We start from the raw sequence: 20,385 nt of genomic DNA, 5'->3' as shown, positions 1-20,385 counted from the left end.
AGAGCAGGCTCCGGGCTCTCTTATCTGCTGCCACCTGGTTTGACTGGTAGTTTGCCTGACTTACCTCACGTTGAGCAGGTGACGCTGCAGGGGAGTAGCTTGTAAAGAGTCAAGTGCATTTGATAAATCTTCTTTATTTTCTTTTTTTTTTTTTTTTTTTTAAAAAGGAGTTATTTGCATTTAAAATGTGAGGTAAATTAGAGGATGAATCTGATTGTTACTGTGCAAAAAAGGTTTAACATTGACTCATGATAACAGAACTGTTAAGCTTTTATAGGGTTGAGAATTATCAATTTAATTCCCAGCCAATATAGTGCACAAGTATAAATCATGTGACACGTCTGTGTACTGATCGCACATATTTTGCCATTTACAGCTGAAAAACTATCGAGACTGATACTATTATGTGCTTTTTATGTGCTTGTATATTTAATGAAAAGTTAAAAGCATGAATCATGAGAGGGTATTGTGGTTAAACCCAAACAAACAGCGGCAGATTTTCAAGTGTTTGCATGCTATATAATTGTGTTTCTGATCGTTATCAATGTATGTTCAAAAGTTGGAGAGAACCCGTAAGAAAGGGAGGTTACCAGATACGGTCCGTTTCCCAGTAAAAGATTAAGATCAGAAAGCAGACTGCGCTGACTGAAGCTTGGGTAGATATGTTTTAAAATCCCCGCTCACAGCCAGTCAAATGATGGAAATAAAGCCGCTCTGGACTTTTCTGGTGAATGAAGACAAAAAAAATGATATCACTTTGGTGGAAGCTGTTCATAAAGCACCATTAGTTTCCTGGAATGACTTCACACAAACAGGTGATCGCCACTGATGACCGTGCCGGAGTAATTCACTGCTGCTGAGTCGTTTTAAGACGCCATTCATGTTTTGGATGAGGACAAACACTACTGGAGACACACCCTGCTTCAGTTCATTCACAATGGAGCTGCAGCTGCATCATTCTAACAGACGACGAGCTTTCAGTCAACTTTTTTTGTTTATCGCCCGGCAAAGATTTGTGGTGTCACTGAAGAATAAAATCAGGACTGGTCAATGATAAATGGAGGAAAGAGAAGTGGTCAGAGAGCGTTCAGTCCCTTTCGTCAGTGGATTGACGTGTCTGTCAATGTGATCTAAAGGCACCAGTGTGTTCAATAAGGACTTCTGCATTACAATGCTTTGTGGGCAGGCAAGACTCAATGAATAAGTCTGTCAATAATAGTTTTTACTGTTATCTCTTAGTAGTAAGTCATTATTTGAATGTGAAGTCCATGTTTTGGCATTGCAATTCTACTTTCTTTTGTAGAGATCAGACAGAAAGCCTCTCATGTAATCATAATGCTTCATTTTTAACATCATGCAAATGCACACCTGTCTCACAGCAAAATACACTTCCATATCGTTTGATAGCAACCAGTAACCCCCTCCCCCTCTGGAGCGACCTGCTTTTCTGTCTTTCCAGTTTTGTGTATTTTCCTCTCTTGTAGATTCAAATCCAAACAGATCTCGTGTTACTTCTGCCCCTTTAGACGAGCAGGCAAAGTGGATAAACTGATGCATTTCAAACAATACCGTCACGGTTTCTTCCTTCAGCACCTGTCAGCCGGGAACCCAACGCACCAGAATCACAAAGGAAGAACGCAACGTCACCTTGAAGAAAGGCGTCATATGACACGCCTTTACTTTACTAGACTGCATTGTTGTTTTGTTATTACAGTTGTAATATGGGAAAGCGAGAAAGCATTGGCATAGAAAGAGCTGGTGAAATAGTTCCCAGAAATTAATTCGCATTCACTTTATGAGATGTGGGGTTTAGCCTATGACAATAAAAATACATTCAAAAGGCCACATTTCAAATTAAAGTTCAATTGTGATTTTTGACCTAATTTAGTTTTGGCCACATTTTCTGATATGTCAGATACTTTCCATGTGGGCACTAGATGGAGATTTGTGTTCTCAAATTGGCCCTTTTTGTAAATATTTAGTTGAACTCAGTTTAATATTTTAGGGACATTTGATGCATTGTCTTTGTCTGGTTGTGATTTATTTATGGATAACATTGTTGTGGTTGCCTTGCTTTGTTTGATAATACTTTAGTCCTTTCAGACAATGACCACAGTGTTTAATGTCATGTGATAAATACATTTTCTAAATACAAAATACACAAACTCAAGTTTGTCCCTGTGTTTGCCTCAACTTTAAACCTAACAAACAGAGAGTGAGAAAGTAACTAAAAACAACTACAGTGCTTAATTAACATTTTATACACAAAAACCTTAAATGCTGAGCTACACAGATTGATTATTTATGAAGTAAATAATAGGGCAGCCCACTGTCGACTTATCTACACAGATGTGAGTGTCGGAATAGCTCAAGACTTGCGAGACGGGGATATTGAAATGTACCTTTAACATGCCTCACTGCCTCCGTGTGAGTTTGAATGTGTGTTTACTCCACAGGTGGTGAAGGAGCGACTACCCTCCTCAGGGGGTCTACTATCCCACCTCGTCCCATAAAACACGAGGTTCCCGCTCCCCTATAGAAAAACACATTCACTTCCATAGATTGGACATAAAAATTACAACTTAAACTTAATCAAAGCATTATTCTTGTTTCCTGATAAATGTTGTTGACATCCACAGGAAATAAAACAAAAAAACCACATCATTGGACAATTACATCCTTATTTCAAACAATAGTAATTAAAAGTCCACACCTCTGAGTGAAGAGAGCCCTGCTGTGTTTTCACACTGACAGGGCTTAAACCTACCTGTGGGGGTTTGCAGCTCCTGCTTTATGAGGCCTATTCAGAAGCTGTCAGGAGCCACTAGCCACTCCCTGCCCCCCCCCCCCCCCCTCCGGCCTGTTAATGGCCGTTTCACACCTCCAGGAGGGGCTATTATCCTGTCAGAGGACTCTTCTTCACAGCAGTGGAAGCTTTGCTCCTGAAAATCACACCCTTCTGCTTGTTTTGTTGACCTGTGGAGTTCACACACGGGTCTGAGCGGAGGCTCCAGATGCAGGGGATGGATAGAAACAAGGCCTAAATGGGAGGGGAGGGGGGCAGCAAAGTGTGGTGCTCAACATGAGGGACAACCGAGAATTAATTGGCTGTTAGGTTGTCATTATACAGTCAGCCTTCGGAAAATCAGGTCATCGTGTGTATCTGAGGCCATAACACTCTATTACTCAAGAGTAGTTCAGACAAGTGATTTTGTACTGAGGAGGTCATTCTGAAACGGACTCTTCACTCCCTGTAATCATCACCACTGGTCTGCCAAGCGAACCTAGAAGGCATTCCTGAAAACAGGTCCAGTGCATCAACCCTCGAGATATACCGAGAACTGAAGTGGAAAGATGATTAAGACTAGAAGATATGCCTCTCACGTTTATACGTCCATCGTTAATCTCCCCAATGAACTTTCAAAAGTTTTTTTTGACGCAATGTTATGCTTAACGCAACCGTTCTGTTCAGATTGTCTATTACATGAGAGGATCTTTATTGGATCTCAACTGACTTGTGGACACTGTTTGCAACAGCTTCATGAGGAGTGTCGCCCCCTACTGGGAGAAACAAGTACAATTCCTCATAGACAAACATCTTGTTCATGCTGCTGTTAAACCTTTAGGGGCAACAGGTCAGCATGTTTCGTTGGTCTAGCTCAGCCAACACACAATAAACAAAGCACAAAGTACATCGTGGACAGGTGCAAAAAAAAAAAAAAGTACTGACGCTATGTTTTATCAAATACTTTTTATTGAAATAACAAGAATTATATATTTTTTTTTCCGCAAATAGAAACAACACATTTAGTTAAAATAGAAACAATGACAAACACATAAGTTACAAAAACACATATACTTAAATGTTTTTATGGTTTAATACAATACTGGTAATTTTTTTTGTGGGGTTAAACAAGTAATATAACACCAGAGATGAGAATTAAGTTGCTACACAACAAAATACATTTTTTATCGATTTTGGTCTTTAGGAAATTAAATCAATTTTGAATAAATACAAAAACACAGTGTTGCTGGCTTTTTTTTTTAAAATAATGTGTCATATGTTTTATCTTACAGTAGAAAGTTGTTTGCAAAGCCTACATTGTACGTCATCGACTGAGAACCCCACATGTCAGCAAGGTTATAAAAGAATCTTGATTTTTTTTTTTGCTCTACAGGTCAGCAATGCAAATGATGATAAACATTGTTTTATTAATAAATGGAAGCCAACTTTTTGTGGATGTGGGACTGGAGATGGTGATGGTGGCTCCCAGAAAAAAAAACCCCACATGTGCTCAGAAAGGTTAACAACTTGACTTAAAGCTGAGCTATACACCCTGCCAGGCCAGAACACTAACCACTACACCACTGTGTCACCCTAATACCTTCATTTCAATGACTAAACTGCTGTTGTTACAACTAGTTTTGTGTTTATGGAACACTGTAACAACAGTGTAAAAAGAAAGTTAAAGTTAGTTAAGTTAAAGTTAGAATACTTAAACTCAAAAGGAGACATTTTAGGTGATTTAAAACATCCAGTGTTACAGGAATTCAAACTTTTGTAGGACTTGCATGTGTCATTGGCACTTGGAGAGAATCTCCTGACAGCTTTTGTATACTTTCTCCAAACAATTGAGCCTCGGCTTTGAACTCTGGGGAAGAAAAAAAGAAAAGAAAAAGAGATGATGTTCATTAGATTCAGGTTTTCAGGAGCAACTCGCCCGTCGCGTTGCTTCCTGAAAGATGCAAACATGAATCCTCACCTGAAACAAGGGCACAACGCTGGACACGGCATTCACTTCTGATGGGTCCTTCAACAGTATGCAAAGGTAGAAGATGATTTGATGCTAAAATAAAAACAAAGAAAGATAAGGCATCACTCAAAAAAGCACACACGACCAACAAATCAACTGCAGAGTCAACGTACCATGTAAATAGCCTCGTTGATGACAATGTCTTTGATCTTGCTCATCTCGATGAAGGTGGTGACCTCGCGTCCTGAGGCGTAACTGGACGACACCTGGATGCCCAGAGAGCCGATAACCAGGAGCGACTCGTGGTCCACCTTCACAAAGTGAATGTACAGCATCATCCCCAGGAGGGTGATGAGAATGGCGCCGGACAGGACAGCCGTGTTCTGAAAAAGAAGCCGGAAAAAAGATTCTTCGAAAAGTCCTGACATGCTTGTATCCTTCATTCAATTTCAGTGAAGAAAGCATTACTTTATAAATAATTATGACAACAGCAAATCAAAAATATATATTAGTTATGGTGACGTGAAGATTATACAACATTATAATATTTCAATCACTATCAGATTTCAGAACAAACCTCATTGTATTTATTAACCTAAACCCCAATAATATGAACCAAACACATAAAGTAATGGAAATTAAGTTTGGTAGAAGATTTATCTCTCGTTTGGTTTGGTTGCTGTGACGATAAAAGCAGGACTGCTCATCTCACAATTGCACGTTACTTACATTTGTGGTGTTTCAGGTGTAATCAGGTGTTTCAGTGGTCTTAAGTGTGTTACCAAGAGAAGAACGATTCTTACAAAAAAAAGCAATAATCTACCAAACACAGGTTGTGCTGACAAAGAACGTTTCCATTCAGTCAGAATCAGTAATGATCATACTTTACAAATTATTTGTTCTTTCAAGTCTGGAGGAGGGTGTTTTGTTTCTTTTCCTTGAACAACAGTTAAAACTGTTTTATTTTGTTTGTTTTTAATAAAGCAGAGCATGAAAAGCATTACGTTGCCATCTAACATGCACAACTTATCATTACACTCCTTGGATCAACAAATTCCAACACTTTGATATCAGTATATACAGTAGGGATGGCTCCTGGTTCTTTTGAAACACATGATTCGAATACAGTATCTAAAAGTAGATAACACTCATTTCAATAGGCGCTTTATAGCTAGAGATTAGAACAGTACATGTGACATTGTAATATCCCAAACTGAATGCAATGTCAAGTCTTAAATACTGATAGTGTGCTTCATTATCTCTTCTATAGGCTTTATGTAAAATCTGAATTTCTTTCTTGTCTCATATGATTTAGTGAAGATGCATAAAACTCAACAAAACCCAAACAAAGGTCTCGCTCCTGAGATCATAAGAATAAGGTCAAAAGGGTCAAAACTATAGGAATTGATATATCATGCATGCATTCAGTTTGGTGTCTATTATGATGTTCGATACATTTAATGCAAATAGTGGTGATCTTTGAGATTGCTATGGTATTTCTCCTTTAAAAACACATTTATTAGTAGTTATTTTTTACCGTTTTTGTGAGAGTGAGTGTGATGATCGGTATCACGAATAGCAGTGTGTCATAAAATGTATCTGAAAAAAACATGACTCTAGTAATCATTGACTTGTCATGATAAAGATAAGTGTATCTCACCTCTGTGAAGAAGAACACGATGTAAGCAAACAGCCACACGCAGCAGGTGTACGCCATCACCTTACCGATGGAGACTTTAGGGGAGCTCACGGTGAACTCGCTGCAGAAGCTAGAGTGTTTCTGGCAGTCCAGAGAGATGGCTTTGCCACCGATGTCACTGTATATATCGTCCTCCATCGTGTGTGCACCGAAAACGATGTGAAATGGGAAGAAAAGGCGAGCATGTAGAATACAGTTAGCCTCGAGCTAACGTAGGAGAGCGACAGCAGAGGTCAGCGGCTTGCGATTATAATAGTTGAAAAAAAAAGAAGAAGATACAATCACCGTTAAAGATGAAATGACATATGTACATCCGGGCTACAAAACAAATTTTTAAAAAAGCATATAAAACTAAACTTTTAATATAGAGACTTGCAGCACCAAGTACCAACAACACTCGATAGTCCCTTGGGGTGGTTAGTAAATCACACCGGAGTGTCCCGGTTACAGGGAGTTTCCCTAAGTGCTTTTGACTCAGTACGTGATAAGTGTGTTAGATGTGACGAGTAGCTGAAGCAATCACGACAACAAGACATGGTTAAAAGGAATATGATACATTAAATACATTTAACAAGCAGTGTACCTATATCAGTTGTCCCCCCCTTTACTGTGTGTTCGGTGTACGCCGGTGTGACATTCAAGTGAATGCTCGAGCAGCTGGAAAGAACAAAGCATTATGGGTGATGGCTGTCGATATTTCATGTTCGTTAAGTTACGTTTTTTATATCACTCCATAAAGATTAACTTTAAAAATTAAACGAAAAATAATATAAAATACGGATATAAATATCAGTCGCTGTGTGTGTTAAGAGGACATAAAAACGACTGGTCTGACTCGTAAGGACTTCATTTCCCAGAATGCTTCGCGGTTGGAGATGACCCTTAACCTCTGGATAAAAACAAGCCGATCAGCTGATGTAAAAGCGACAACATCTCCAGGGTTCCGACACAAAATAACCCAGATAACTTTGTCAGCAGCGTCAGATATATGTACGGTTGTACAGTACAGAGTCTCGTTTTGGATCGTGACGAGGCGGCGTTCAGCTTAGTCGTCGTTCGGCGGACTGGTAGCATCTGCTCGGTTAGTGGACTGAAATGAGGTTGTTTGTTTCTTGAGGAGTGTGTCTCTTTGTGTAGCTGCTGTGAGCTAACGTCAGGCTGTTACTTAACTTCCACTATGACTAGCGCATCGGGCTACTTTTGAGTGGAATCTTAATTGCTATAAATAACTTACTATAATTACAAATATATACAGGGCAGCGAATGGTAGCTAACGAGGACTTGTAACAAATTACTACCTGAGCCTGTGTACTTGACATCATCTTTAATACTTGTTTTGCTTTAGAGACAGTTCTGTGACTAAGTAGTATCAAGGTGCCCAGTTGATGTGATTTCGATAGATTTGCTCCTGAGTGAAACTGAGCCAAAGGAGTTAAATGACATCTGGTCAGAGATATTTACCTCGCCGTGCCATAACTTGGTGTCCTGCCTTGCACTTAATTTCGCAATCCCACTTTAGCTACTGTTACTCTCGAGCAGCAGGTGTTGTGTCGGCAGGTCTGACATGAGTGGTCAGGGATCGGCTGTAGATAAAGGTATGAACACAGTCCTAGTGTGCCAGGAGAGCTACGCCTGCGGGGGTTCAGATGAGGCGGCGTTTGAATGCGATGAATGCGGCAGTCTGCAGTGTGGCCGCTGCGAGCTGGAGCTGCATCGCCAGGAGCGGATGAGGAATCACGACCGGGTCCGGATCGCGCCGGGCCACGTTCCTTTCTGTGACTCGTGTAAAGGTGACAGCAGCTGCTCTGTCAGGCTCAGAGCGGTGGTGCGCTGCCAGGGTTGTAAGATAAACCTGTGTTTGGATTGCCAGAAACGCACCCATGGTGGAGTCAACAAGAGGAAGCACCCACTGACACTTTATCCCCCTGCCAAAGCTCCTCAGGAGAACAGTGTAGGTGCTGGGGAGGCAGAGATGGAGATCTTTAAAGCCAAGCTGGAGAAGGTGTGCAGCTTCCTGTTAGTGGATGAGAAGGAGGAGATGCAGGTATGATGCCAGAGAAAGCACACTTCAACATTTGAGACCTAAATTCTTATTTCTGGTGTGCTTGTCTTTCAAGACAAGAATGAAGGGTGGCATAACTTGCACGAGTCCTCACGGAAGGATTTAGGACATGTTGTAATTATTTTGATGTTATTGTGTGGATTCTCAGGTAAAGGACGAGGAGGACTTTGTCAACAGATTGGGCTGTAGACCAGATGAACTCCTGAAGGTCGTCTCCATCTTTGGAAACACTGGGGAGGGAAAATCCCACACCCTCAACCACACCTTCTTTCTCGGAAGAGAAGTTTTCAAGACGTCTCCCACTCAAGAGTCCTGTACTGTAGGAGTTTGGGCAGCTATGGACCCTCTTCATTGGGTTGTAGTCATCGACACAGAGGGCCTGCTTGGAGCTGGTACGTGACAAGCCATTATTATAAAAAAAAAAAAAAAAATGTAGTCAAGGTGGCTTTTTTATTTCTCTAAATCACCATATTTTCATCCATCAGGAGCCAATCAGGGTCAGCGTACCCGCCTGCTCCTCAAGGTCCTCGCTATTTCCGATGTTGTCATCTATCGAACGCACGCTGACCGTCTCCATGATGATCTCTTCAAGTTCCTTGGTGATGCATCAGATGCCTACATCAAACACTTCACGAGGGAGTTGAAGGCGACCACTACCCGCTGTGGTCTGGATGTCCCGCTGTCCACCCTTGGCCCTGCTGTGATTATCTTTCACGAAACGGTTCACACCAAGCTGCTTGGCTCAGGTACATCAAAGAAGTCTGTACTTACTTTAGGAAGTTACTAACCAAGACTTTATAGTTTTGTTGAGTTGTCTTCATGTGATTCATTGTGTCCATTTTGTCTGCTACATGTTACCCCAAATGAAGACAAACCATCTCAATCAGCCGACCGCCTGCTACAGGAGCGTTTCAGAAAGCTGGGACTATTTCCTGAAGCGTTCAGCTCCGTTCAGTACCGTGGGACTCGCACGTACAACCCTCCTACAGACTTCAGCGGGTTGCTGCGCAACCTGGAGCAACAGCTGGACAACAATACCACTCGCTCACCTCGTTCTGCGAGTGTCATCTTCAAAGCTCTACAGGTGGCAATGCTTATTTGTAATATGCAGGTATGGATTGTTTTATACATTTTGGAACGTCATTCAGATCTTCTCCCACCTCTTTTTCATTCAGGCCCTGAGCGAACGCTTTAGCGGGGATATTCAAGATGAGCACATGACGAGCAACTCCTTTTTTCCTGATGAGTACTTTACCTGCTCCTGCATCTGCCTCAGCTGTGGGTATGTATCTATGTGCAGAACAGAAACTTGCCTTCACATCAACCAAAAAATAAATACAGCAGGGCATCTGTAGACGTTAAAGAATCAAATGGTTCACAATTAAATACCCACTTTTTGTGGGAATCCTTGTGCTAAACCTGTTAGTGACACATCAGTTTTTATAGCAGAACTACTGCTTTACTAGTTGAGGTGGAACATGATGATATAATGGGAAAATTTTACTCACATAAACTCTTAAAAACATGTAGGAACCACCAAATAACTTACAAATGCAGTTTCTCTTGATTTTAGGTCAGAGTTATCATGATAGCCAAATAAAAGATGATACTGTCAAAGCAAAGCTGATGTCAAGTGGTCACATTATTATGTGCGCTCCCTCTTTCAGGTCCGGCTGTAAGAGAAGCATGAATCACTTGAAGGAAGGACTTGACCACGAAGCCAAACATCGCTGTCGCTACTCTGCACAGTACGACAACCGCATCTATACTTGCAAGGCAAGTGCAAAACGCCCTGCACATGGAGAGGTGCGTCTCTTTGACGGGGTTCTGAGTGTCTGTGTTGGACTCCACAGGCCTGCTATGAGGGAGGAAAGGAGGTAATAGTGGTTCCCAAAACGACGGCCTCGTCTGACTCACCGTGGTTTGGCTTGGCTATCTACGCCTGGTCTGGGTGAGTCCAGCTTCTGCTGCCACAAAAAATGTAATATGCTCCCATTAAGTGAGATGAAAAACTAAGCGACAATACAAGATGTCGAGCACTACTTGTCCATGTGACACCTTTGCCCCTGTCTCCATGGTGGTACCGAAACTGTGATCTTTTTGTCTTTGTACAGATATGTTATTGAGTGTCCCAACTGCGCAGTGATCTACAGAAGCAGGCAGTACTGGTATGGAAACCAGGATCCAGTGGAAACAGTGGTCAGAACTGAGATCCAGCACATCTGGCCAGGGGTACAAGATAAATACATTCTTTTTGAATCAATTAAAGAAATGTGGAGGCCAAGATTTTGGTGGTTTTTAGTCAAAAGAATGAAGTCACATTGAAAGCGGCAAGCCTTTACAGTGCAGTTTGTTCTTAAAGGAAAGAAGCATGTTGATGAGTGTGTACTACAACATTTATGAATGCTGTCAAAATGAAATATTGCCTTGTCCGATGTTAGTCAGTGAAAACGGTGACTTGCACTTGCATAAATTCTCTTTAATTGATCTGAAATCTGTTGTTCTCTTCTTCACAGTCGGATGGTTTTTTGAAGGACAACAACAATGCTGCACAAAGGCTGTTGGATGGAGTCAAATACATTTCTCAGTCTGTCTCTGAACTGAGTGTGAAGCCTGCCAAAGCTGTAACCTCCTGGCTCACAGACCAGATTGCCCCTGCCTACTGGAAACCCAACTCCCTCATCATGGTACAGGACTTTACTGGAAGTGTAGAATAACACAAGCACATAAAGTGCTAGTCTCAATGTCAGGAAACCCAAAGTGTCAGTGTCTATAATATTGTGTTTATTGGATCCATCAACCAAAGGATGTAGGGGGAACATTTTATTGTCCTACATATGTATTTCATTGAAAGTAAAGTCTGATTTCACTGTGTTGTAGAAATGCCATAAATGTGGTGAGGAGTTCCAGCCGAATTACACTAAGCACCACTGCCGTGCCTGTGGGGAGGGTTTCTGTGACGCCTGCTCCTCCAAAACCCGGCCAGTCCCAGAGAGAGGCTGGGGCCTCGCTGCAGTTAGAGTCTGCGACGCCTGTTTCCACAACAGGGAAATCCCAACCGGTACACAAATTAGTCCCTATATGTGAATTCAACATGCAGCAGCAATCATTTTCACAGCAAACTGTGAATTGTCTGATTTGATCTGTGCGTGTTGTAGAGTTGCTGGACGCCGCCTTGGAGGAGGAGGGAGGCACTCTGATAGCGCGGAAAGTTGGAGAGGCCGTTCAGAACACGATAGGAGCCGTCGTCGGTGCCATCGACATACCACTTGGTGAGCCCGAGATCTTTCTCTTGTTGAATTCGTGTGAATAGAGACCTGCAGACACGCATCCACCTACCAACATGACGAAGCGGCACAGGGGAGCGACAGGACACGAATAAATGACTCACCAGAAGTGTGTGGGCCCCACATCAGCAACTCAAGAGAGTGGAATACAACGGTACATCTTCCCCGAGTAGAATCAGTTCGGTGTCCCAGTAGAAGCAGCACAGGCAGGTGAAATAGACATACGAGCAGCCACTGGATGTGTGTGGAGATAGTGGAGTCCGGTGGTCCAGCACAGACTCTGGACTGTTAAAGCCTCCGAGGTTCTACGCTCCGGATCGCCAACTCTTGTAGTGCTTTGTTGCGTTTGTCAGCTCTTCCACTTCGCATCGGCCGGTGCGTCAGAAAAGTCACCACAGGGAGAACTGGCTTTTTGATCCTTCGATGTCAGATCTTCCTATCATTGTGCAGCAGAATTCACCAAGCGTTGGGTTGTTCACCCACTAATAGGGAACGTGGGCTTTGATTAGACCGTCGTGAGACAGGTTAATTTTACCCTACTGGTTTGTTGTTGCCATAGGGGTGGATCAGGGCACTTAAGATTGCTTTTTTAAGTTTTCTTGTCTTGTACCAAACATTTGGATAGTTGAGTGTTTAGTGCAGTTTTGCAACACATCTTCACGACACTTTCCAGTCTGTTTTGAGTGCGAGTGACCCGTGCCAACAGATATAGGAATATGTCAGGAGAGATACAATGAAACATGATCAGAATTAATAAATTCTATTTTATACAAGAAAAAGTGGTTGGCTTTCGTACACGGAGAGAATGTCAGTTTGATGCTGAGGTGCTCTTGTACAACCTTTACAAGTTGGTTGGTTAAGATTTCATGAGAGATCAAGTTCTACCTGAAATCTGTCTGTTGTTTTCAGGAAATGGTTGCATCACTGATAAAACACAATTGGTTACCAACCGCAGACAGTTAACCCTCAACGTTTATCTTTGGTTGACTTGGCTGTGTCTTTCAATCTGTTTGTCCAGGTCTCGTGAAGGACGCGGCTCGCCCGGCCTACTGGGTCCCGGACCAGGACATCCACTCCTGCTGCGAGTGCCAAAGGGAGTTCACCCCGCGTCTCTCCATCCATCACTGCCGTGCCTGTGGACAGGGCGTGTGCGACGACTGCTCCCAGGAGCGCCGCTCCGTGCCGTCCCGCGGCTGGGATCATCCCGTGAGGGTCTGCAACGGTTGCAATCAGAAGCCCGGGGAGCTCTAGCAGCAGGGGAAGCGCGGGGATGGTTTAATAACCGCCGTAAAAACTGGAAGCGACATTTTGAGTCTGGCTTAAGAGGCTTAACTATAAAGAGTTTTCTTGCTGCTTTGAGACTATGGCAGGATAGACACTTTATTTTTTGTTTTTTTTAAAGCTGGTCTCGTGTCACTTCAGTCCCTTTATTCTAGTTCACTTTAATATGCGTATAATTTACACTGTGAAGAGTCCCAGTCGGAGTGAGACTTGAATATCTAGAAGATGAAACAACGGAGATGATGAAAGCGAGTGTTACGGCTGAATAACAGCTGAGTGCAGGTAATTCTACGTGCCCCTTTGGAACCAATATACTAATGCACAAGAAACCCCTGACCCTTTGACAATCCTCCCAGATGTGACATACTTGTATTATATGCACCTTTTCATCTGAGTTGGGGTACGTGTCAAAACCTCTTTCAGGTGCAAGTACTGACTGATTTTATACTGATGCAATATCAGGGAACGATAATTCCCCTCCTTTAAATGGTTCTTAAGTCATATTCTTCCTATTCAGTCCAGATTGTGATTTTTGGCTTCAAGAATAAAATCCCAGAACAATCAGAAGCCACTTCATTAGCATTGAGATGCATTCCAACTTATATAATAATTACTTAGTAATTGCTACTTACATAATCCCTTGATCCTTTGTGGTTGTGTGCACGCTTGAATGGGCAGATGATTTAAGAACAGCCTTAATAATGCTGTCCAGAGTAAGTGTTTTAAATTTTACTCAAAATATACATATATGGGGGAAAAAAGTTTACTTTATTAGGGATTTTTCTTTTTTTAAATTGCCACATGTCTTTAAATGTCAAAACTACTATATATTAACAGGCGTAGTGTGACTGAAGTAGGAGTCATTGGAACAGCTTTTCTAGAGTGGCTGGCTCACAGTAGCGAAAGATTTCAAACCATCTTTGAGGCTGGGCCCTCGAAACAGGAGAGAATTCAACCAAGCGTGTTTCTGTCAATTCAAAACTGCAGAGCTTTGAAATAAGCTGCGGCGTCAGGTCAGTTGTGTTTGAGGCTGCTGGTAACAGTAGTCAGATTTTCTGTTGACCGTATTTGTCTGACATGAATTGGAACGTTCATGTCAACGATCAAAATATCAGACTTTGACTCGGACCAGGACAATGTCATCACTGCTCCAGTCTGATCTACGAATATGAATCTCACATGAAACCAATCACTATCCTGTGTTCGTATACGGTATGTATTAAACTGCAAAAACGCAAGCAACATGAGTGTATGAGTCATTCCGGAAAACGTACAAATGAGTTTTCTGTGTTTATTAAATCTTCATTATCAGAACTGGGATTTAATGGGAATTAGAAAAACTGATGATTTATAAAAAAAAAAACCCACAGTACTGCCCTTTGAAAAGCGAATCAGCAATTGCTTATGATTAATAAAAATAAAAATCATGTCTCCAGTAAGTGCACTTCTGTTCAAAAGGGACGCATGATGTAATTGTAAAAGTGTGTGGATGATAATGAACAAAAGAATATTCCCCTGAGAATAAAGGTAGCTTCTTGTAGATGGACCGTGTGTATACTGGCTGATGGGTTGAATCAACTTTCATGTGGGAAATGTTTTAATCATTCCCCTCGGAGCCGGCCCTCGGCTCTCCTCCTTCCTGGTAGTCAGTGTTGTACGGGAAGTAGTAGAGGTCGTGTTTGACGGCCATGAGCAGCCCGGGGAGCCCCCTGCAGCCGCCCAGGTTAGAGGAGAAGACCACGCTTGGGATCGAGTCGTTTGCGACCGGGTGAGGAGACGGGATGGTTCGTAGGAGGTGGCCGTCCTTCAAGCTCCATAATCTCGTGTAGCAATCTTGACCCACTGTGGAAAAGCCAGCGAGGGAAACAGTCAGACTCCGGCAAGAGAAGCCTTTTTGATAGGACTCGTACAACTGTCGATTCTCTGGTACCTGCCAGCAGGAGACCTTCACGCTCATTGACGTGGATGGGAAGGTAGGCGTGCTCGTTGTGATGACCCTGGTACTCCTGCACTGGCTTGGATCCTCGCACATCCCACAGCTTGATCTGCACATGAAAAAAGAACGCATACTATGACGTTGCGAGAATAGTTTGAATTTCTGAACCTTCACTTTGTTGATTCACCTTTAATACGGCTCAAAGTACTTCACGAGGAAACAAAAATGATTAAAGATTAGGGACTAAGAAGAGAAAGTTGAAATGATTTTAGTTGCTTTTTAAAAATAACCGATGGTGTTCTGGTAAATATTGAAATGATTGCCTGATCCAGTTTGTCATGTTTCATTCATTGATTGATGGATTGATTATGAGTTGAATGTTACTTTTGCACTTTCATCCATCATCTCAGGAGCAAAACAATTTACTCTTAAACGTTCATGCTTCAAGAAATAAGCTGACCTGGCCCAGCATGTCGGCAGCCAGCAGGTAGTTCTCATCTTGCAGGACGCGCACAGAAGTGATGGCCGACTCCTGGTGGAAGCGAGTGGCCTTCCAGCTCTGATCCCTGCGGCCGCGCTGCCGCAGGTCCATGCTGAATATCTCCCCCGATCGGCAGCCGTTAAACAGGACGGGGACCTGCAGACGTTAAAAGTGCTTTTAGTTCCTCGAACTCTGTGCTCTTCTTTACCAATGACCTCTTAACTAAACAGAACATACGAAGAGGTTTCTGAAGTGAAGAATAACTCACCCTAAGGGCAAACTGCTGAGCCAAGACATCGCTGCCGACACTGTAAGTCTGTGTTCGGCCCGTTTCTGCATCTTTTATAATGACCCTGCGAGAGAGGCCTGCCCACACGTGCACAAATACATCATTTTAGAGCAATGAACAGTTTCACTACTTGGATGAATTTTGACATTGAGGCTGTAGATATTGGTACAAAATGTGTATTGAGGGAGTCCTTCTGCCATCTTTTCCAAGATAACTTCAACTTTCAATATCTGGTGGTTCCTTAAGTATTACGGTGTGTTTTTGATGCTACTGAGAAGCTTGTGTTTTAAATCTAGTCTGTGACCGTACAGCAGAAATCCTGTGAGCCGCTGTAAAAACCAGTATGCAAAGCCTTGTTTGTCTGCTTTCTGATAGCTTTTAAACTTTCTAGAAATCATGAACAGTGTAGGAATTATTATTATTGAGAATCCCGTCAGTGGTGATGGGATAAAACGGTCAAAGATTTCCTAATTACCATAATATTATCAGTGACCTCATGCTTATTCCGCTTGAACACGTGGCTTGATTAGAATGAAACTGACCAGTGCTGAAAGTCTTGTCAAACTGAGGGTTGAGACACCAGGCACACGACCAAGCTGTGGAGATCTTGAAGCTGCAGAGCATCCCAGGCTGATCTGAGGGGAGAGGGTGTGGATATAAATAAGAGGATAAGTAATAAAATGAGAAGTCTGATTACAGTCGGCAAACAAATGAAAACACTACCAACCCACTAATGGCTCAGCATTTACAGAGAATCATGTTCATGCTGATAAAGTTGCTTTTAAAAGACGTCTTAAGAACAACAGCCTTCTGAGGATTTCGGCAGTAAGACCACAAAACCTTTGAAACTATGTTTAAGCACTTTGCTTTAGCTGACCTGAAGCAATGAACTGCACAATGGGTCTTACAAGCAGTGTGACGAGCGGGACAAACCTGGGTTGGAGTTGCTAAAAAGGGAAGCAGGAAGCAAACTGACGCAGCCAGGAGTGTCTGCCACTCCCACCAGACAGAGCCTGACAGCCACTTCAGTCAAGGAACAATCAATCTATGGGAACGCTTGTAAAAACAAAAAAAACAATCTGCATATGGAAAACTGTCGGGGGCTTTTTTGTTTTTTTTAGAAACAACCGCAAATCCTACTGTTGATTTAGTTGCTGTCAGGTTCGTGATTTACAGCTCTAAACAAGCTGAGGAAGGATACAAAACATGAGAATCGGGATAGTTGACCGAGGCCCAGCAGATTGAATTCACCTAGAAGAACACACAAGCAGAGTAAAGCTGTTAAAATCATGGACAGACAAATAGTTGAACATTGCCAGCGTAGTGCACAAGGTGAAGTGTCGGCCACCTTGCGATTGGTGAAATACAGGTTGTCGCACATTTCCACCGACAGAGAGCCTCGACTGCTGCTGCTGAAGTTCATGATGCCGTACTTGCAGCCACCGTGATAGACGTCGTTTACAGTAAACACCCGCTCACACGCCGAATCCCCCTAAAGTCAGAAGAGAAGTCAACAAAACAGTTCTACACAACAGCAGGTGCGGCGAAACAACACGTGTTAAACTACAACTGATATTGAGAATAAATGCGTAAGCTTATGCGTGTAAAATATCTGTTCTCACCACTATGAGTCTGAAGTTGTCAGTGTTCGGGCTGCTGTTGTCGGTGCTCTGGATCTCTAGTTTGTGGCGTCTCATCCCACCGACTTTCACCTCATGGATGAGCCTGAAAACAACAGTAATGATCGTCCACAAACAATGTACTTCATATAACAACTGACACATGTTTTTTATGATATTCCTTCTTCTTTTTCCCTCGAGGATGAACAGAAATCACCTGGCCTAATAAACGAGTCGAGTCCATACACTGAGGTCAGGCAGGATATTTTGACAACATTGTTTTCTTCTGTTTTCATGACCACTTACAATCCAATGTCAAAATTGATTAACATCATTATTAGGGGACTGCAACGCTCCGATAAAACAACCCCAATACACACACTGTGAACATACAGAACTCATTAGCACTGAAGTTGGTCTTTCTTTTGCTGAGGTTGTTTCTTGTAATGCATGACAGCTGTGGGTTTTGAACTGAAGTGTCAGGATACAAGGAAAACAGTTTCAACTACACACGAGCATGCAGTACCTGCAGTAGGAGTTCTCGGGTAACAGGCCAAGGTGTCTTTTTTGCAGCAGCAGTGAGGCGTTTAGTCCGGTTCGTGGTGCTTTCTAGAACAGAAGACGACAGCTGTTCCATCAGAAGAAACTAGATGCTGAAATGAATGAAGCAAAACCTTTGCTGCATTGAAATAAAGCAAACAAAAACGTTGGCATTAATTTGTGTAATTTGGTGTAGATGAAGATGTGAGGGTGACTTTTCTTGTGTGTTTCTCAACATCAGGTAGACCTTTTATCCTCTCAGAACGGTGAGATGTGAAGTTATTACAGTTTCCCCTTTACCCAAAATGACTTTCTATGACTTGAACACTAACAAACAGCAGAATGCTGTGAAATAAAGAGGGATGGCAAAACTTACTTTCCTGGGCTTTTCATCCTCCTCGAGCATTTTGTTTCTCTTTTTCTCTCTTTCCTTCTCCTGCAGCTGCTCTCTGGTCAGTGGGTTACAGTTGTTGTGTCCAGGCAAAAGGCGAAAGTACCGGTTTTTCTCAGGGTCAAAGTAAAAGCCTGGCAGCTCTGGCAGAAAGAATGTGACCAAAATTGAGTCCACAACATTGATCTCAGTTTTAAATGGAATGGAATCATTTTTGTGTGTTCAGTAGGCAATACAATGAAGTACAAATGACCTTTAAGTGTATTCATCTAACTGTTGCAAAGAGAAAATGAGTCCATGTTCAATTTCTGTGTTATCAAGGTTTATGGTTCTGAAGTTAGCAGCTGGAGGAGCAGTGGTGCCTAATACTGACCTGGTGCAGCACTGCTTGATTTAGAGGCAGATGAGGAAGATGGGGCAGTTGAGGAAGATGAGGGAGGAGGGGGAAGAGATGCAGCAGAAGACGGGTTATGATGTCTCCTTTGAGATGTTCTATGGGACGGCCCTGCATCATCGTGTCCATACCTGTGATCCAAAAAAGAACACTCAAGGTAAGTGACCTCGATTAGTAACAGAAACACTGTCCTTCAAGAATAAGACCAGACTGCAGAGGATCGTGAAGGAGAGCAGTAAAATAACTGGGGTAATTCTACCGGACTTTTCTCACCTTTGCAAGGTGAGATTGCTGACTAAAGTCAGGTGGGCTTTTGTTATTGTCCGTATTGCTTTTCATTCAGCTATATAAACTCCTCAGTAAGAATGAGGGACGATAAAGCACTCTTGAACTTAAACTCATCTACAGTACTGTGCAAAACAAATAGGCATTATTTCATTTTGCCGCATGGTGATGCAGTGGTTAGTGCTCTTGCTTCATAGCAAGAAGGTGTGTGTGGTTGTCTGTCTCTGTGTGTTTGCCCTGTGATGGACTAGCAACCTGTCCAGGGTATATCCTGCCCTCTCCCATAGTGAGCTGGCTCCAGTGCGCCGCAATCTCGTACAGGGTAAAAGTGGTTTTGAAGGTGGATGGATAACTTCTTTTTTAAAATCAAATAGCAAAAGGCAAGGTGAATGAACAGAGGGAAGGTCCGTATGTGGTGACCGTTCGCCTTCCGCACTGCATTTGTCCTCCTTCGTACTCTGCAGGGACGATGTTCCAAACAGGATTTAAATGATCGCTGCCAGCACACACAGACATTTACACTAACAGATATAAAAAAGAAAGCCAGTGTCATTTCTTAAGACAGCATACTCCCTGCTCTCTTTCTAAAGAAGTAGGACAAACAGACTGATGCACAGCTTCTACCCCCCCCCCCCATGTTGTAACATCCGTCACCCCCAGTATCCAACATTCTTCTGACTGGACTGACATAGCCTGTGATAGACACTAACAGCCTGCATGTGTTTGTGTCAGTGTTTGTTAAAACAGCCCCACTCCTTGTATATTATATTTAAAAGCAACGACAATGAAGGACTTCCTCTCAGACCACAGACTAAATCCACGCAACTGAAACAGAGCCTGGTGTATGTTTTAAGCACTATATTGTGTGGGTACTTGTTGAACCTACCACTGATCGTCCCGTGCTGATCTCTGCCTGGAGCCTCTGTACCATCCCTGGCGTTGGCCAGCACCTTGTCGCCTGTGCGGTCGTTGTCCTTCTCGCCAGTTCCACTTCCTCATTCCGTCTTTAAGTTCAGATCACGTTGTCTTTCTGTCTTTCATCCACTTCGCTGAAGTGTGTTTACGTCTCGGCTCACTTAGCAACTTAGCTTTAGCACTCTGCGGCTAATGTTAGCTACACATCTTCAGGAGCATGTATTCTATTTATGCTTTCCGTTTAACACGAGTAACAAAGGCTTAACGGGCCCCCCCCAAAAAACCCATTTAAAACTTTATTATCGACTTGAACTGATACTAAAGAGTATAGTTAAAATATCCAAACCTCGTGAGGTACCTGCAGTACAAATAGTTGCTGCACCGTTGTCCCGCCTACAGGAGCCGCTCATTGGTCAATGCGAAACCACATTTCGTGACGTAGCACACGTTCA

At 42.7% G+C, this 20,385-nt stretch overlaps 3 protein-coding genes across 4 annotated transcripts; 1 reads left to right on the top strand and 2 right to left on the bottom strand.

The window, feature by feature from the left end:
* Window positions 1–3,740: 3,740 nt before the first annotated feature.
* On the bottom strand, window positions 3,741–7,108 carry pigh (phosphatidylinositol glycan anchor biosynthesis, class H). Its single transcript, XM_080490363.1, has 4 exons — window positions 6,415–7,108; window positions 4,928–5,137; window positions 4,764–4,847; window positions 3,741–4,652 (listed from the first exon to the last, which is right to left on the bottom strand). The coding sequence occupies exons 1-4, from the start codon at window positions 6,589–6,591 to the stop codon at window positions 4,578–4,580; spliced, it is 546 nt and encodes a 181-aa protein (XP_080346489.1). The 5' UTR covers window positions 6,592–7,108; the 3' UTR covers window positions 3,741–4,577.
* A 240-nt stretch (window positions 7,109–7,348) lies between these two features.
* Window positions 7,349–14,520, top strand: zfyve1 (zinc finger, FYVE domain containing 1). Of its 2 annotated transcripts, XM_080490361.1 has the most exons (13): window positions 7,360–8,243; window positions 8,324–8,497; window positions 8,664–8,907; window positions 9,001–9,261; window positions 9,385–9,599; window positions 9,691–9,797; window positions 10,183–10,291; window positions 10,369–10,466; window positions 10,630–10,747; window positions 11,032–11,202; window positions 11,396–11,576; window positions 11,674–11,787; window positions 12,821–14,520. In XM_080490361.1, the coding sequence occupies exons 2-13, from the start codon at window positions 8,426–8,428 to the stop codon at window positions 13,051–13,053; spliced, it is 1,923 nt and encodes a 640-aa protein (XP_080346487.1). In that variant the 5' UTR covers window positions 7,360–8,243; window positions 8,324–8,425; the 3' UTR covers window positions 13,054–14,520. The 2 variants fall into 2 exon arrangements, with proteins under 2 accessions (XP_080346486.1, XP_080346487.1); XM_080490360.1 differs by having other exon boundaries at window positions 7,349–8,497.
* wdr21 (WD repeat domain 21) lies at window positions 13,834–20,344 on the bottom strand. The gene is made up of 13 exons (XM_080490362.1): window positions 19,905–20,344; window positions 18,713–18,864; window positions 18,325–18,482; window positions 17,935–18,017; window positions 17,412–17,514; window positions 17,138–17,281; window positions 16,991–17,040; window positions 16,723–16,802; window positions 16,332–16,424; window positions 15,769–15,866; window positions 15,480–15,656; window positions 15,014–15,128; window positions 13,834–14,925 (listed from the first exon to the last, which is right to left on the bottom strand). Exons 1-13 carry the CDS (start codon window positions 20,015–20,017, stop codon window positions 14,681–14,683), a joined length of 1,611 nt encoding a protein of 536 aa, XP_080346488.1. The 5' UTR covers window positions 20,018–20,344; the 3' UTR covers window positions 13,834–14,680.
* Between the last annotated feature and the right edge of the window lie 41 nt (window positions 20,345–20,385).

The sequence above is a fragment of the Lipophrys pholis genome, assembly GCF_963383615.2.
Source record: "Lipophrys pholis genome assembly, chromosome: 21".
NCBI lineage: Eukaryota > Metazoa > Chordata > Actinopteri > Blenniiformes > Blenniidae > Lipophrys > Lipophrys pholis.
Note: the sequence above shows the minus strand (reverse complement) of the source record. Positions and strands in the feature narration are given on the sequence as shown.